This window comes from Danio rerio, chromosome 24 (genome assembly GCF_052040795.2).
Source record: "Danio rerio strain M-AB ecotype USA chromosome 24, GRCz13ab, whole genome shotgun sequence".
In the NCBI taxonomy this organism is placed as follows: Eukaryota; Metazoa; Chordata; class Actinopteri; order Cypriniformes; family Danionidae; genus Danio; species Danio rerio.
The window spans coordinates 9992527-10010707 of record NC_141044.1 but is presented as its reverse complement, the minus strand read 5'-3'; the positions used below and the strand labels follow the sequence as shown (position 1 = coordinate 10010707).

General features: G+C 38.1%; 1 protein-coding gene across 11 annotated transcripts in view; it reads right to left on the bottom strand.

Moving 5' to 3' along the window:
* Window positions 1-18181, bottom strand: part of topbp1 (DNA topoisomerase II binding protein 1) — a 41117-nt gene that overhangs the window by 6276 nt on the left and 16660 nt on the right. For 5 of the 11 annotated variants that reach the window (XM_087308420.1, XM_087308422.1, XM_087308421.1 and 2 more), the window contains 12 exons: window positions 17314-17486; window positions 14668-14879; window positions 14247-14569; window positions 11380-11565; window positions 11187-11302; window positions 7720-7843; window positions 5752-5916; window positions 5561-5657; window positions 5132-5327; window positions 3705-3934; window positions 1930-2069; window positions 1744-1849 (listed from right to left, as the gene is read on the bottom strand). In XM_087308420.1, the coding sequence (XP_087164546.1) occupies window positions 1744-1849; window positions 1930-2069; window positions 3705-3934; window positions 5132-5327; window positions 5561-5657; window positions 5752-5916; window positions 7720-7843; window positions 11187-11302; window positions 11380-11565; window positions 14247-14569; window positions 14668-14879; window positions 17314-17486 (2068 nt within the window). Of the gene's footprint in view, window positions 1-1743; window positions 1850-1929; window positions 2070-3704; window positions 3935-5131; window positions 5328-5560; window positions 5658-5751; window positions 5917-7719; window positions 7844-11186; window positions 11303-11379; window positions 11566-13004; window positions 13114-13752; window positions 14570-14667; window positions 14880-17313; window positions 17487-18181 lie in introns of those variants that run through there. The other 6 variants (XR_015524363.1, XR_015524365.1, XR_015524364.1 and 3 more) reach the window with 2 other exon arrangements.

Genomic DNA, 18181 nt, shown 5'->3' with positions numbered 1-18181 from the left:
AGGTTGACATGGCTAGGAACTACTCTTATTTCGGCAAAATAATCAATCATGGTATGGCTGCAGCAGGCAAATAACATTATGCAGCACAGGCGGTCATGTCAAAATTTACTTAGCTTGGGATCATTTCTGGCAGAAAAGTTAATTGATTATTATGTCATAATGAGAGTATTGACCTTAGTCTAAAAAAAGTGCGGCTGTTTTCGCAATTGATTTAGAACTTCCGATTCAGTCGCCTATGGGAGAAATGACTAGGAATAATAAACAGCAGAAAATGGTCAAACTACTTGCTCTACAAACAAATGTTTGCATGACTACACAGACCAAGTAGAATAATATAATAGGGAAATATCAGTTTGCAACATCAAACGAGCAGTTTTTAATGTCTAAGAATTAATGGAAGTGAATGAGAGCGGAAGTCTCGAGCCAAAAAGATTCAAATGGCTGCGCCCGCTCGTCGGCAAAGAATAAGGTGAATAGTTTCTAGCAACTTTTCATTTTTTCGTCAATCTTAGTACACAATGTAATTACAGAAAAGTAAAAAGTTTTAAATAGGAAAATTAATGCAACTTTTGTCATTTTTGAGTGAGATGCTAATGGTCTAATCCAGTTCAATTATCTATGCTAAGCTAAGCTAAAAGCGCCTCACCATTCATTCAGTTCTGCTAAACGGACTAAAAAAATGATAAAACTCAACTGTTAAACTGTAGGGGAATTTAAAAAAGTGAATTTTACAAGTTCAGTGTTGCTTTAAAACATGGAAAACACTGAAGGGTTCATTGGTGATGATAATGATCCTTACTGAATAAATCATGCTTTAAACAATTGCACAGGAAAATTAATGGCATGATCATATGAGTTTTTGATCCCTTGCTTTATAAGGCCCTAAATCACAGAAAAGTGACTTCAAACTTTTCAGGACCCATGGAAGAAGATGGTGAAGAAGATTTTGAATTCTCTAAAAGGGTACGGTGAACATGCCAACCTGGATAACCGAGATAGTTAGAAACTTATTCATCATGGCAATGTTTCTAAACACTTAATAGAGGTTGCATCTATGGAGAAAAAACTCTGGTGTGAAAACAGTTGCTTGCATTGCAGGAAACAGGGCCATAACATGAGCACCTAAAAATATACTGAACTTCTCAGTAAAGAGAAAACATCCTAAGATGGTCTAAGTCAGGGGTGTCCAAACTTGGTCCTGGATGGCCGGTGTCCTGCATATTTTAGTTCCAACCCCAATTAAACACACCTGGACCAGCTAATCAAGCTCTTTCTAGGTATACTAGAAACTTCCAAGGAGGTGTGTTGAAAGGAGTTGGAACTAAACTATGCAGGACACTGGCCCTCCAGGACTGAGTTTGGACACCCTTGTTCTAGAAAGCCTAGTAAGAGCTTGATTAGCTAGCCCAGGTTTGTCTTATTGGGGTTGAAACTAAACTTTGCAGGACACCGGCCAAGGACTGGTTTGGACACCCGAGAGAACCTAGAGGTGGGGAGAAAATTTGTATAAAGAAAGCACAGAACACACACACTTCAGATTGTCCCCGAGAGAGACAGCAAAATGCTCTGGGGTTTGCTCTGGATGTCTTGGCTTTATTGTAAGAATATTCCAATAAAGTCTATTCTTCTGATATTTAGAAACCCTAGACTGAGTTTGATTAAATAATGGAAAACTATGACAATGGGCAGAAGATATGAAATGTGTAACCTAGTAGAAAAAAATGAAAAACGATTTGTTCTAACCAAGTTCCTCTATGAGATGGCTGTAGTCGATGCGTTCCTGTGGATTCAATGATGAAAGCAAAAACCGTGGAGGATCCTTCTTCAGCTCTTCCTCCTCATCTTCAATCTGTTCACAATAGAGACCATTAGATCAGATTTAAATTAGAAAATATTTCAACTGCTCTCCGTTGATTTTTGTCTATTTACCCGTGGAAGAGGGAGGGCTGCAGTCTTAGAGATGGGGAAAGCAATACTCGGTGCTTCAGGTGTTTTAGGGTTGTGTAGTGTGTCGACTCGAGACGAGGTTCCTTTTGGCTTTAGCTGTGCATCGATGACTTCAAACGCAGCTGAAAAGGGTCAGAAAAATTGTATTACAATATATACATTAGGGATGTGCGGAGCAGCCGGTATTTGTATTTGTATTTGTTGAGGGGGGAAAAGTATTTGTATTTGTATTTGTATTCGAGTAAAATTCAAAATGGCGCAAAAATATATATTTTTTCTATTACACTTCTAATTTACGTTATATTGAAAGTATTGTTTAATTATACCCATTATATAAATTATAGATATGCAATATTGGCTGTTGTTTTTGAACATGTGATAAGAAATGTCATTGAAAAGAAAATAACATAGAAGCCATTATCTCATCCATGGTTAAACCAACAACTAATAAAATACCATTGTGAATATTATAAACCCCACCACCACCGTTCTTGTTGAAGGACACTGAATAGACAGAATAAAAACAAATAATACTTCAAAAAACTGTTCTTCTTCTGAAAGAACTTTTTTCCAATGGACAGAATTCCAAAAACTAAAATTAACTAAATAAATCTAAATAAAACCCTGCCTGGGAGATCTGGCAGAACAAAAGTATTCTATATAATTCTAAAAGATACAGCCCTGCTATTATCATCTGCCAGCCACAAAAAAAGACACAAAGTTTGCTTGTTTGTTTATTTAGAGATATCTGCAAATATTTTTCAATGGAAGTCAATGGAGGAATATGACTAGTCAGTCATAATATATTTGCAGATATTTCCAATCTGAATTATAATTATGACAAGTCAAAATATAATTAGAGATATCTCTAAATATATTTATGGATAGTCTGAACAAGGTTTAAATGCTAAAACGGCTTGCCATACGCACAGTGGCACAGTGGAGATTTCTCTAGTTATATCGTTTCAGTCGTTTGTTATGCAGTGACATGCAGTCAAATATTTCGCCAAACAGTCCTTAGGGATACGGTGACACGCAGTCAGATATTTTACCGGACAGATCCGCCACTTTTGTCGCGCATAAACAATCATAAAGCTCTTGTGCTGCAGGAAGGAGGAGGTCTGCTGAAGGCGCGGAGCTGACGTGCAGTGAGAGGTTTGCGTCTTTAATAAACTACGGCAGTTTGCGATCACTGAACAGTAAGAATGATTAATAAATCCATATGAAACAGTCCCTTAAAAGTCACGTCTCGCTTTCAGTTTCGGGCTTTGGCGCGTTTTGCACTGAGCGTGTGTCTTTCTCTCTCTCTCTCTCTCACTCACTCACTCACTCACTCACGCGGGCATGCACTGTGGTCTCATGAGGAAACGCTGCTTTTTGATATAGTGTTTTTCTTGCTCCCGAATACAAATCATTTTTCAAGTATTTGTTCGAATCAAGTATTCGTAAAAACACGCTATTCGTGCCTTTCCGAATACCGTATTCGGGTTCGGCTCCACCCTTAATATACATATACTTTGAATTCTTTACATATTAAAAAATGTATTTATAAATGATAAAATTGCAATAATATTTCATTATTCAGCGTTTCATAATTTAATATTGCTAATTATTACTATAAATGGCGTATTTTTCCATCCTTGAAATAGCAAAGGTGGATTCAGACACTCCCTTGATACTTTTGCATGCTTTTCCATGCGCTCTAGACTTAAAATAGAGCCCCAAATCCGAAACTTATTTAAATTGGTTTCGCATACCCATTTCCACCAGTTCAGAGTCAGTCATGGAGTCTCTGCCGTTGGTTGTGTGGTCAGAGTGTGGCGGTGGGACGAGCGCCAGAGGTTCAGAGTGCTGAGAGGGGCTGCCAGGCCACTGCAGGTTATCAGCCAGTTTAGCTCTCTCTTCTCGTGCTGTGGGGTCATCCCAAACGATCTGCTCACTCTGGGATGGCTCTGTGTTCAGATCCACACATACTTGACGTGACATCCTGCCAAACACACAATCTTTCAACATTCGAGTCTAATGATAACCACAGTTTCTACAGGTTTCAGAAAAGTCCAATTTAAGATTTTTAAAATTTCAAGACTATTATAAAAAAAATTTCAGAATTATAAAGGGCTAAACACTAACAATTTTTTCTAATTGCCAGTGGAAAAGATTAGTAATTGTCCCCTGCCCCCATAAAATTGAATTTACATTAGATTTTAAAAAATTGTATCAAAACAAACAAATTCTAGTTGTATACATAATTAATAATAAAAAAAAAACATACACATATAAAAATAGTGTAATAAATGTAACTTGTTACATGCTTAATTGAGATAAATTGTTGGTGGTAGGATGGGTGTTAGCCTGATCTTTACATGGACAGGTAAATTAAGTTCCGTTTAAAAATGTAAGATCTACAACACAAAAATCTGAGTGAATTTAAGGGCCCTATCGTACACCTTGCGCAATAGGCAAAAGACTTTTTTTCCGTTTGTTCATGACAGTTTGCATTTATATAATGCTATTATTATTAACAGTTTTAATTATTATATGCATGTTTATATTTTTTTATAAAAACAAGTTTAGATTTGTCCACCTGACTGGTTTTGGAGACGTATGCATCACCATACGGGGCATAAGAATAGGACATGTGTTAGGATATAACTCAAGTTTTTTGACTGAAATTAGACCTGAATTTAGAAATAGTTTTAAAACAAATCTTTGTTCTTAACAAACAAAATTAAATATGTAGGCTAAAGAATGTCTTCAGTGGAAAGCGTACAACACTGTTTCCTTTCCACGAAGAGAGAGAGTAAAAGTAAAGAGAAAGAAAATGAAAGGAGGCTCATTCTTTATCCTCGCGGTGAATAAGGTTTGATTAACTGTTTTATCGCTAGTGAAGCAGTCAGGTTTCCACTTACAAAGTCCACCACGGACACACCGTAAATGCTTATGCGCCGTGTGCCTAGATTGTTAAACTAGAGCCCTAAGACTTTGTAAGGCCTAAAATGTAGTTTTGAAAAATTAAAAGACTTAAGTCCTTGCATCTGATGCACATCAACAGAAATCATCAAAATCATTGTCTGTCTAAATTCTCAAGTGAACAACCAGAAAATGCAATGTATACTCTCAAGTGGTAAAAGCTTTGAGACAATAAGAGAATCAAACAGTATTCTGTGTAGTCTTGTTTTTATACCGTATGGCCTCTAAATTGCGACTGCGTCTGCTCATCCGCCCCAGGCTGTCCGGGGTGTGGGGAGAGTCCAGCCCCCCTGGGCCTGTTTTGGCCAACCGCGAGGAGCCTCGACGACCGCTGGTTAGTTTAGTGGCAGACATGATCTCCTGAAGCTGCCTTTGAAGACTTTCCCTCATCTCCAGTGTTTCCGTGAGATCTGAGGGAGGCACAATATAAGAAAATTAAAGGAAGAGTCAATTAACTTAAGATCAGTGAGAGAGAGAGAGAGAGAGAGAGAGAGAGAGAGAGAGAGAGAGAGAGAGAGAGAGAGAGAGAGAGAGAAAGAGAGAGAGAGAGAGAGAGAGAGAGAGAGAGAGAGAGAGAGAGAGAGAGAGAGAGAGAGAGATGTATAATAAATAAATCAAAGACATGTCTTTAAAGATGACTTGCTTTTCTTCTCGGTGCTGATGGTTTGATCTTTCTCAGGCTCTCCCACACTGCCTTGCTTAGGAGTTGAGACGTCGGTGATGTCATCATCAGGGCCCAACTTTAGAAATAAAGAATAAATATATACAAGATATAACCTTTAATAAAAACTTGATAAGCTGGGATTGATTGGTGGTAAAGTTATGAATGGTCACCCTGGTCTCCTCATTCTCAGCGAAAGCTCTCAGTCTGGTGCGGGGGGTGGCAGAAGGAGGTGATCTCTGAGTGGAATCTGCCATCTGACTCATGGTGAGGCTCATTTTAGGGTTGAATGTAAAAGGGTAGAGCGACTCCGACACATGCTTCTGCTCATCTGCACACTGAAAAAGGAATGGTGAGTGAATGTAATGAATTCCCCAGCTTTGCACTACTGTTAAATTATTTACTTTCAATTTTTAATGTCCATTATTAGGCAAGGCAAGTTTATTTATATACAGTAGCACATTTCAAACACAATAGTAATTCAAAATGGTTTACATAAACAAGGATAAAAGAAACTAGAAATACTCATTTCGGTTAATTTTGCAAACCAACAACCACCACTCGTTAACCCAATATTAATGATTAAGTGGTCAGATTAATATTAAATTATTATTTAATTTTAAAAAATAATTGACGTGTCTATTTTGTGTCTGACACGTTAAATATTGCATTTTAAAATACTGATTTATTTTAACATGCGAACATATTATCAACAGAACATCTCAAAGCACCTGCAGTGTTTCCAACAGCACAGAAAAAATATTAAACAAAATAAAAGGCTAAAAATAAATGCCTGCACTAGATATTTTTCACTTAAATTGCAAATGTAGATTACAAAACGAAAACACTTCGTGAATCCTTTTAAACCAGCATAGGCTATTTTTACTTCCATCAAATAAAAATAGCAGGCTACCTCAAATCAATCATTGAATCAATCATCAAATCAAAATTAATTCTCTGTGGCAGTTCTTATATCACAAACCACTGTCAACATTTTAATAAAAGTTTTTAGTTTAAAGATTATGTCTTGAGCTTCTAAATTTAACTTATTTAAGAGCTTCTCAGCTTTTACTTACTTTTTTTTTTCATCATTTACTTCGTCATTTATTTCTCAAAATCTTTCACAGCAAATGAATATTTTAGCATGGTGTAGTCATTTACATACATATAATAACTGGTAAGCACAGAAAAAAATCTTGAAATGGCCAAACAGGAGCTCCAACAGTCAATTTGTCAGCTTACAGTCATGTACACCTGTTGTATTGTGGTACGTGTCCTCTTTCTATGGTGTTAATAGAACATTAGGGGTTTATTTAATGGTTTTGATATTGAATTGTACGTGCTATTTTTTTTAGATCGTTGTCATTCTATTCAGAATACATTTTGAAAATTTTGGTGCATTTTCCCATCATCAAATGCTCAAAATGTATCTTTAATAATAGCAATATCTGAATTAAATACTTTGTAACAAACAACTGTTTTTATTACATGGTGGTGCAGTGGGAAGCGCTATCGCCTCACAGTAGAGATCTGCGCGGGACAATATTTTGAATCCCGCTCCTGCCAGGTTTTAGCCCGAACCCGACCGCTCCCGCATATATTAAGTATTTGTTGTCCCGCTGCCCGACCCTTCCCGTTTTCTTTTCGGAAATGAATAATAATAATAATATTGATTATTTATATTTATTTATATTTATAATGCAGACCTCTACCTCACAGCAAGAAGCTCGCTGGTTTAAACCTCAGCTGGGTCAGCTGGTATTTCTGTGTGGAGTTTGCATGTTCTCCCCGTGTTTGTGTGGGTTTCCTCCAGGTGCTCCGATTTCCCCCACAAGTCCAAAGACATGCGCTGTAGGTGAATTGGCTAAGCTAAATTGTCTGCAGTGTGTATGTGTATGTCCTAATCTTCCCACCTCATAAAAAAGATTAGATGTAACGAAACACCAACATGGTGCGGCTAAATATCAATTTCGATTTAAAATGGCCCTGGGAGTAAGAAAGTAACTGAAATTATTTGTATATTTGAAAATGCAAATACATTTTGACATTGTGTAACAATGAGGCAATGCTTTAAGTTTTGTTTTTAAACTCTAATGAATGCTTAATGTATATCTACTCATTAGGTAACTTCATATACTTACAGCCTGTAGCCAGTGTTGTGAAACTATATAGAGTCCTCTCTCTTTGACAGCTCTGTATTCTTTACTGTTGTCTCCCACTTTCCCCTGGTAGATGTAATGAGTGACCGAGTCGTCACAAGACCATCTGAAACAGAGAGCATGACATTAGACCCCATTGCTTTATCCTAAAACACATAATACCAGCATCTTAGCTGCCAATTAGATTTTTTGTTGATTTATTACCTTCTCAGTAACTTATGACTAGGCCACACAGAATCTGAGCGCACAGAAATCCACAGATTTCTGCATATTTTTAGGCCATCATTTAGTCTATTTATTTACTTGTATAAATGTGTGTACATTTATATTAATCCAGTGTTTAAATTGATTTCACTAATATTATTGAGATGTAATAATAGTAATATTAAAATGTTCATATGATTGCTTTACAATACAGATTGTAAAGTCATATTTTGTCTTTTAGTAGATCTATTATATGAGAGAATTTTGTTTACCAAATAAGTGGATCTAGTTGGATTTGCATTGTCAACTTTAAATAAAAAGTTAAAAAGGTATTGCTTTTTAATTCATATATTAAGTTTTTAGTTATGATAAATCTGCAGATTGTTTACAAAGTTCTCCAAAGAAATGGCAAAAAATGTCCGCAGTTTCTGCCTGGCCCTACTTATGACTATTTAGGATAAAAAGATATTACATAATAGTAACCACAAATCAATACATGAATGAAACAGTAGAAAAAAAAAACACTTCAAATTCGACATTAAAAACAGTAAATATTATTTTTCACTAGGGTTAAGTATTGTTTGGGGTTATTTCGATCTAAATCAGTCTCGATACTAAATCAATCGGTGCTACATCAATACCTTTAAAATTGTACCGGTGCCAAAAAGGTGCCTGAACCGATACTTTTTAGTCACAAATTTATGATGGATGACTCTGGAAAAATCTTTTATTGACAAAATATATATATATTGAACGATATCATTAAAGTTTAATGTATACACAATCATATTTTATATATTTGAATTGCATTAATAATTTTTTGATCATTTGTAAGCATGAATTTAAGATTTGCATTATGCAAATAATATTACATTAGATTACTACTAACCTGTGGAAAGGCTGTCATCAAAATCAGGGAACACCTTTTTTTAGGGTTGGGGCTTGTGACAACATTTAGATGGAAATGTATCTAATTATTCGCCTAAATCTGAATAAGACAATAATATGATTAAGGTGTTTACATGATTTGCTTTTATGATCCTGTTTTACAAGTTATAGTACATGGATTGATTAACGTCATTGTGTTACCAGGTCATCCACATTTTCACCTAAGTTTTATGTAATTTTGTGCGTTTCATTTTTAATTTATCGACTTTAACTGCAGTTCAGCAGTTTCACTTTCATTCAGCAACCTATTGTTCATGCCCCTTGACAAACTGAGATATTGGATGAGAATATGAAGTAAGGACTGGTGGAAGAGTGTTGTTTTAAGGGAATTTGATAACGCATACTGAATGGAAAGAAAAAAACTCCACATTTCGTGAAACGGGTTGTCTGTAGTGTTTTAAAGTAGCCAAAAAATATATAAAATAAATACATTTTTCACTGTTTACATGTTACTGTTTACTCTTAATCAGAGTATTGATGTCCATATAAACGTAGTCAGCGAAAGTGCCAGATGATGTCGCAAGCTGTCATAGACAATGCATTCCTCAGCCTTTAAGTTGATTTCATGTGCCCTCAAATGTTTTATTAAGTTTGATAAGTTTGTTCCCCCCCTTACACACACTTTTGTAAAGCATCTGCTTCATGTTGCTGTGTCAAAATCATTGCTTGTAAAATATAGCTTTACTACAGAAGGCTTAGTTTAAGCAAATTTGATTAACGTGATCAAGCGTGTTGATGAATCTAAAGGTAGTCGCTCGCTGTATGCGCTGTACTGTGCCCGTTGTCCATGTGTGTGCACTCTCTAAGCAACAAGAACAAACCCCTAATATCGCTGCCGTTGTCTGTATCCCTCAAAGTTGTTTAGAATTAAATGTTTAGAGATAGTGTGACCCAATGCATACCTATGTGTGCCTTTGATGTACCCCTTGATGATGCTTACGTCTTTGTCGCAGCACCAGTGCAACCGAAATTCGTATGCCGATTCGGTCCGGTGCATACCGGTTACATAGTTTTCAGTACACAACACTATTTTTCACATTGATATTTGATGAGTAACTTTAAAATCTGCCTGGAGAAAGATATTTAAAAACATCCAACAAAGTAATCTAGGTAAGCTGTCCTTGTCTATTAGTCTTTAAATTTTCACATTCTAACAAAACTTGTTTTATGGTGAAGGAGGCTTCCTATTTTAATGTACTTTTCTATTTAAAGGTGCAATAGGTGATTGTCTTCAGAAACTTTTTTGTTGTGCTGGTTGAAAGTCTCTTCACAGTCCAATAGTAATGATTACAGTAAATGATCTAAATGTGTTTATATGTATTTTTATATTCTAGGTAAAGCATAAAACTAAAAAATGTTTTTCTAATTAAATAGAGTCGGACCGTCATCTCCCTTAATTCCGATAGGCAGGTCAGACTGTCTGTCAGCAAATGTAGATTCCGACTTCTGCGCATGTGTTCACGCAGATCCGCCATTAGCGCTTGCCCGTCTGCATCACAAACGCATGCGCTCCGAGCGAGCTGTGGGCCGCTCACAGATGCCGAGTCGGAGCCGGAGGCGCCGAAGGACAGCCGAGCTCGGGCCAATTACTGTAAAGCCAGGTGCGGGTATAATTCGCCCTTAAAGGGGCCGCGCTGTCACGAGACATGAGATATTGGAGTTACTTTAGCACGCTGGAGGAAGAAGGACGACACCATGGCTGAAGTATTACTGTTAGACAGGTAATGTTCTGTTTGAAACTATTTTATGTTAGATTGTGTTTTGTTATGAATGACTTATATGCACAGATGTGTTGTTCAGCCACTGAAATCTCCCGGTGAAAGATTGATGTGATTATTTTCAGTTTCATAAGGTTCTTTGACAGCATCTATAATGTAGATTTATATTTAGTTTAAAAACAAAACATCAGTAAATAGCGCTATTCCGCCTTACCTGCTTTATTGAGCTGAAGTTGCTTTTATATTTACATTGGGTCATTTTTGAACAATGACAGCCTTCCTATACTGTTTACCATGCTACTCTGAATATTCGCTCTGAAATAGCATGTAAGTGTGGCAAAGTAATAGATGTAATTCCTGCACGGCGCTGGCACTAACTAACTGGCGAATGACCTGAACTAGTGGGTTGTCTGTCGGCTGTTGTGACGCGGTGCGCGCGCTCGAGATTTCAGGGGGTGTGGCTTTGAATCACAGTCCCTCCCCGCCCTCCAAAGATAATATGCTAAGCGGTTAGCATTTCGACAGATCACCTACTGCACCTTTAATTACTGACATTTGTATACAACATTTAGTGTGTACCTAAACTCAGCACCGAGAGAAGCAGCCACTGCATTGAGTTCACTCTGTTTCTTGCTTAATTTCTTGCTCACACACACCACCACCCCACTGAGAGGAGCTGCAGCCTTCTGCTCCACCTGCACAACACAGACACACCTGTAAATATCTGCATTCAGATAGATGTAATGAGTGTATGTGAGTCGTGTGTATGTACCTCAGGTTCAGGCTCTTTACCCAGTTGTGGACTGGCAGTCATGGCTGCGAGGTTTGTGACGTGACTGCGGTTGCTGTTGGCAACGGCAGCTTTAAGGTTCCTCTCGATGACCTCTGACAGAGGAGTCTCCGCCCCCTGACCTTGCTGGGATTTATTACCAGGAGTCTGTAAATGGTCAAACACATCCTGCAACACAGATATATGGCAATATTACAAAACATACTTCAGTTTTATCTGATTCATTTGAACTCCTGTTTGACCTCTACAATAAAACAGGCAGGATTTCTTTAAAATTTATGTAAAAAATAAAAAAGTATAACTAAAATTGGCTAATCTTTTAGCATGCAGAGTGATTTATAGTTTATTAAGCATAGAGTTTATTTAAAGGGGACTTATAATGTGAAAATCTCAATTTGTACATGTCCTTAGAAGGGGAAAGCCCTGGCCATTAGTGATCTCTTGCTTATTAGCACAAACAGCCCTGAGTGAGAGGAAGCCATCTGCCATTAGACTCGCACCATACTTGCAGAAGAAAATGTTAGCAACTAAGAGGCATAATAAACGTTTTTGAAGACATTTATTACCATATAAAGTTTAAGGGGACACTGATTTTATAGGAGACACTTATTTTTTGTCGTTATTAAGAATTTTTGCAACAAACAAGTATATGTTTTAATACATTTATAACGGCTTTTGTGTTTTACTGCCATGCTTTAAAACAATTAATGCATAATGCAATTAATCTATAATCCATATTAATAAGTCCCACAACATACTTTCACATCTGTCACTCAATGACACTGGAATACCCTGTCAGAAAAGTCCAGTGGCTGTGAATGAGCTTTTTACAGTGTCTGGTGTAACGTTAATGTTGTTTTCTTGTGTTTACATATATGATTACACACACAGTGTAAATGCACAGTACAGTTATGAGCTTATTGTCATATTATATTGTTGTGATAACATGATCTTTAGTGATTTCCTGAAGATAAATGCCAAAAAAACAATGCAACAGGAATAACTACAGCAGGTCTCATATGATTGATATCATATGAAGTAAGAGCTTGCAACGGCATTAGATGACGTGTACGCGTGTTGTAGTGGTGTCCCATTTCTCAGGGGTAAATTTGAAGCCCTACCCCTTCACACTCTGTTTCAAGAGCCAATAAGAAGGGGTAGGGATAAAAAAAATTAAAAAAATAGAATTGGGATTGGCCTTACTCCTGTTTTGAATCTGCCGTTATGCTGACACAACCTCATTTAAATTTAAAGCAAAAGCCACCAAAATAGCACTATTTGGATCAAAGCCTAAAAGGGGCAGTTTCAAAGATCAAACATCATTTGTGGGGTATTTAGAGCTTGAACGTCCCACACACACTCTTTTTTTACATCTTGTAAAAAGGGCCATAATAGGTCACCTTTAAAGTTCATAAATACTATTTTAAAGTTTAAAAATGTATAAATGCAAACTAAGTGTATGCGCAAAACTGGAATATCGCATAAAAGATGTGAGAATAAAGCAGCGTTTCCATCCAAGTAGTCAAAGAGAACAAAATCGCCACTGTCTGATTAACTGTTGCCAAATATCAAAAGTAAAAATAGAATTTGCTGGAGAAGCTGTAGGAGAAGCTGCGAGGATATTTTCTTTATTTAATAAAATTACTTGCACCCCAGAAGATAGTATGCTGACACTCAATGAATGCGTGGTGGCGTTTGAAGGTGTGAGATAGAGGTCTGCATTCCCGCGGCTGTCCCGTGGGCGCTGCGGGACCCGACCAGATTTCTACGGCGCGGGTATAAATTTCTGAATAAATCACGGGAGCGGTCGGTAACAGGTTTAATTTGGGACGGGAGCTGGCTGTCTAGCAATATCGCTCCCGACTCCCGAGTGAGCACGCGTATGTATGTGTGCAAATGAAATAGCGCGATGCTGTGTTTAGCTTGTTTGTTGCAGTGTGTGTGCGTATGTATGCGCACGCACGAATAAGAGATGTGTGTGTGTGTGTGTGTGTGTGTGTGTGTGTGTGCGCGCGCGCTTGGTGCTTATGAGTGTGTGTTAGAGGGCGCGCGCGCGCGAATGAGAGAGAAAGCTTTGACTGTGTGTGTGTGCTTGGTGCTGTGCGTGTGTGCGTTTATACAGACAGCTTGTTATAGGCTGTCTGGACTGTATAACTGGGTGATTTTCGGTTTTGTTCTCCCCCCGCTCTTTAGCGGGATCGGGCGCGGCGGATAGAAAACGGGGCGGGTCGGGCAGCGGGACATCAAGTGCTTAATATAAGCGGGAGCGGTCGGGTTCCGGCTAAAACCTGGCGGGTGCGGGCGGGAGCGGGATTCAAAATTTAGTCCCGCGCAGATCTCTAGTGTGAGATGCACAGCACAGATGCTCTTGACTATTCTGGAGGTAATTAATTATATAATAACACTAATGCTGAAATAATTACGGCATTTTTGAATGACCAAAACAACATTTCAGATGGTTTACAATGTGCTCAGCCTGATGGTTTGTCCATTCAAACACATTTTTATCATCACATCATCTCTTATAACAAAACCACGTCATAAATGGACATATTGGAAATTGTTAAGCAAAAGTGTTTCCATCATAGTTTATGCGCATTGTTTATTATCGAAAAAAGGTTTGTCCTAATTAGTTATGCACATACATTTTTTATGGGCATTTGCAAAATGTTAGTGCATCAGGGCATTTCCCTCAACTGTTTTTTTTGTGCATATCCAAAATGCACATAAAAATAGGTGGATGGAAACAGCTATCGATTTTGAATGTCATTTCTGAAAATCTAACATTTACAATATTTTAACCGTAAACAAAACATGCTTTTTTAAATTAATTTCCAATTCTAGATCACCTTTGTGTTAAATGACGGTCCGAAGAGTTTGTCTCTGCTTAGGAAGCGAGAGGGAGTATCTAGATGGAGAGATGAGTCTTTCTGCTGTGCTCCTTTGGCCTCCTCCTGTCCTGGGGTGGTCACCTCAGCCTGCTCTTCCTCTCCCTGTTTCAGCTTCCTGACTGCCGAGCGGACACTACGGCTCTGAAAGCGAGCCGTGTCTAGAGGGGTGATGGCATCGCTATTTTGTGGGCCCAGTAAGGGAAGTTCTGGTGAGCGCTGATGGAGGCGCAGTGGTGGAGGATCTTTCTGAGATGCTCCAACAAAACTGTCTTCTGTTCTCTCTGTAAGATATTTTAACCTTGTAATGTTCTATTTATTTCAATAGAGACCACCAAATCGACAAATAGTATTTGATAAACAAATTTAACTTTTATCTAACCTGGAGAAGGTGGCAGGTCAACCAGGTATTGGCCCTCATCCGCACGTTTCCCTGTTCTAGCAGACTCTAAAACCCAGCGAATCGTGACCGCAGGCAGACCCCACTTCTGAGCTGCCTGGTACTTGGTGCCCTCAGGTGTCTGGAGAACCAAATGTGTGCTGGCCAGCATTCCCTTCCTCTGATTAGCCGTCCGCACAAAGTAATCCTGGACACTGCAGACAGATGTGCAAGGGAGAGAGGAGAGAAAGTATTCAATTCAGTTTTGGTTAGAAATCCATTAATTCTGGTTAGAATTTTTAATTGCAGTTTAAAGGAACTCCGGAACAAAACAAATCAAATTCTTAAATATTTTATCAATGTAAAATAAACAAAAAAAATATTTTATTACTAAATTGGACATGTTTTGCATTAAATAAGAATAATAATTCAAAAATTCACTTTTAAGATATGACCTTTTTATAAAAATTAAAGCTTATATTTTGCAGAAATCTGCCTTGAATCTACAGAACAAAGTTTTAACTGATAATATTAGTTATCTTCCAAAAAAAAAAAAAACTTCTAAATATTTATTAATCCTAGTTAATGTTAAATTCGTCATTTACTAATGCATTATTGGATATAAAAGTTGTAACTCTTTTACTATTTAAAGGGCACCTATTTCACCCATTTTGCAAGATGTAAGATAAGCCTTTAGTGTCTCCAGAATGTGTCCGAAAAGTTTCAGTTTAAAATGCCTATCAGATAATTTATTACAGTCTCCAGAATCTGCCCATTTTGGTGTCTGAGTTCAGGGTAGCTGTTTTTGTAGCCTGTGGCTGTAAAAGCAAATGAGCTGCTTCTCCCTGCCCACCGCTCCAAGATGCGTGTCTGCTCCTCATCATTCGTTAGGTCAGATAAACAGCACAGTGACAGACTTGGATAAAGCTGAAATACAGCTCATTAGTCAAAAATACCAAGTAAGTTTTTCATGAATTTGTGGTGGAGTTTATTCAAGCCTTTCTGAAATGATGAGTCTCACACAAATACCACTTGCAGTACACCCGCGCACACACGCACACACACACACACAAACACACACAAACACACACAAACACACACACACATATATATATATATATACGTATTTACTGACACCATGCTGCCGTGTTGATAATAGCGGTTAAGAATTACATAGTGATTTTATTGTGTTTATTACATACATGCTCTGCTTTAAAAACATTTAAACTTATAAAAAACATAAAAATTCACAGAGTTGTAACAAATAGATTAAAAAAATATTCTGTGGACGTGTATATATGTTATTATGGAAACATGGCGCCAGTCAATCAATTCGGTTAGTCGGGAAGACCACTCTCCTACGTCACATTGCAGTGGATCTTAAAATTATTCCTATTTTATTGTCAGGAAAAAAAAAAAAAAGAGACTGTTGGGTTTATATCACTTCATCAAAACTATGGACACACCATACCTCAGTGATTCCTCAAGGATTTTTTTCAGCTGTGGCGGCAGGCCTTTTTTTCTTACACAGATCTACTAACTACCTGTGGCGTTTTTAATCCAATGACAAATGCCACAGCCATATCACCCTGCAGCCCAAGACCGGTTACACACTGAAGCTAAGCAGGGCTGAGCTGGTCAGTACCTGGAGGGGAGACCACCAGGGAACACTAGGTTGCTGTTGGAAGTGGTGTTAGTGAGGCCAGCAGGGGGCGCTCAACCTGCGGTCTGTGTAAGTCCTAATGCCCCAGTAAAAGTGAAGGGGACACTACAGTCAGTGGGCGCCGTCTTTCGGATGAGACGTTTAGCCGAGGTCCTGACTCTCTTTGGTCATTAAAAATCCCATTGCACTTCTCGTGAAAGAGCAGGGGTGTAACCCCGGTGTCCTGGCCAAAGTCCCTCTATCGGCCCTTACGATCATGGCCTCCCAATCATCCCCTTCCACCGAATTGGCTCTATCACTGTCTGTCCACTCCACCAATAGCTGGTGTGTGGTGAGCGCACTGGCGCCGTTGTCCTGTGGCTGCCTCACTGGTGGTGGTGGTCACATGATTGTGAAGCGCTTTGGGTGTATGGCCATACACAATAAATGCGCTATATTAATACACATTACATTACATTACAAATGTCATGAGCGCAGTATTAGTAGTCGGGATTGCATTTATATAATAGCCTACAGCATGAGGATCTCTTTTCTTGCACATCGATTTCCACTGCTCGTGCACAAAACTTCTTGCACGCCCCCTCAAATATAAGCCGCTTCTTGTGCGCTCTCAAATAAACGCTGCTGGGTGCGATTTAGTGCGTTTATGTAACGAGTATGTCTCCAGCATTAATTAGATTTTATTTATTTTTAATTAGATATCAAAAAAATAAAATGTTTTGAATGGACCTGAACTAACCTAACCAATGTACAGCCCTATGTGAAAGACTAAAAAAGGTAAATAAATATTGTAATAAATGCATCACTTTTAGTTATTTTACATTTATAAATCTCATCTAATGAGACCCCATCCAAGCTAGCGGTTTAAATGATGAATCGTAGACTTCATTAAAGAGCATGTCTGTTTCACAATGCAACTGCTTGTTAGCATAAACCTTTAAGAACCGAAAACTGCCTAGATGAGGGCAACAAATAGAAGGTCTCACCTCGCTCCCAGGTGTTTGGCGAGCTGAATAAGTGAATCTCTCTCAGCTCCAGTGAACTGACTGACTGACAGCACACAGTCTTTAAGAGGAGAGAAGCCTTCTCTCACCGCCACTGGAGTGAACAGAGGATGAGAGGCAAGTGGCAACACACACTGCTGCTCCACACACATGGCCTTGAACACACACAATCATGGGTTAGTAATAATAAATAAGCCTTAAAAAACATGTCTGTACAAGACTTTTGCAATCACCAAATCTTATGATTAATTGTTGAAGCTTTAATCAGGATATATGGCACGGTTTTCTCATTCCGGACACAGAGAGAATTTAATCCAGACCCATCTCTATTTTATATTTTAAGAGCACTAGGTGTGGATTTATGGCCTTGAAAAACCTGTGTTAAATTTGTAAAGTGGTTGATTTAAAGTTCCCGTGAAATTTTTATTTTATGTTTGTCCCATACTTGTCTACATAAAGATATGAAAATAAGGGTCACACAACGCTACATGAACTGTATTGAGGATTGCATAGAAGGGGCAAAGGCGCCTGTAATGGTAATGAAGGAAATCCCGCCATTTACATATTTATTTCAATGTGTTTCCATGCATTAACAAAATGAGAGCACAGAACAGATTTACATTTAAGAACAAAGAGCGCCCCCTGGTGGTTCGGCAGTATGGTTTGCATATAGAGAGGATCGGCTCTTTGATGTTTATTGCCATCCTTCATAGAAAGATTAAAAGTACAGGAGAAATACAAGAAAATACCCTTTACGAGATGATTGCGGGATACAATGGTAAAATACGGGAAAATGCTGTGAAAAACAGGAGGGCTAACAGGTATGCTTTAACGCAATCTCAATTGAAAA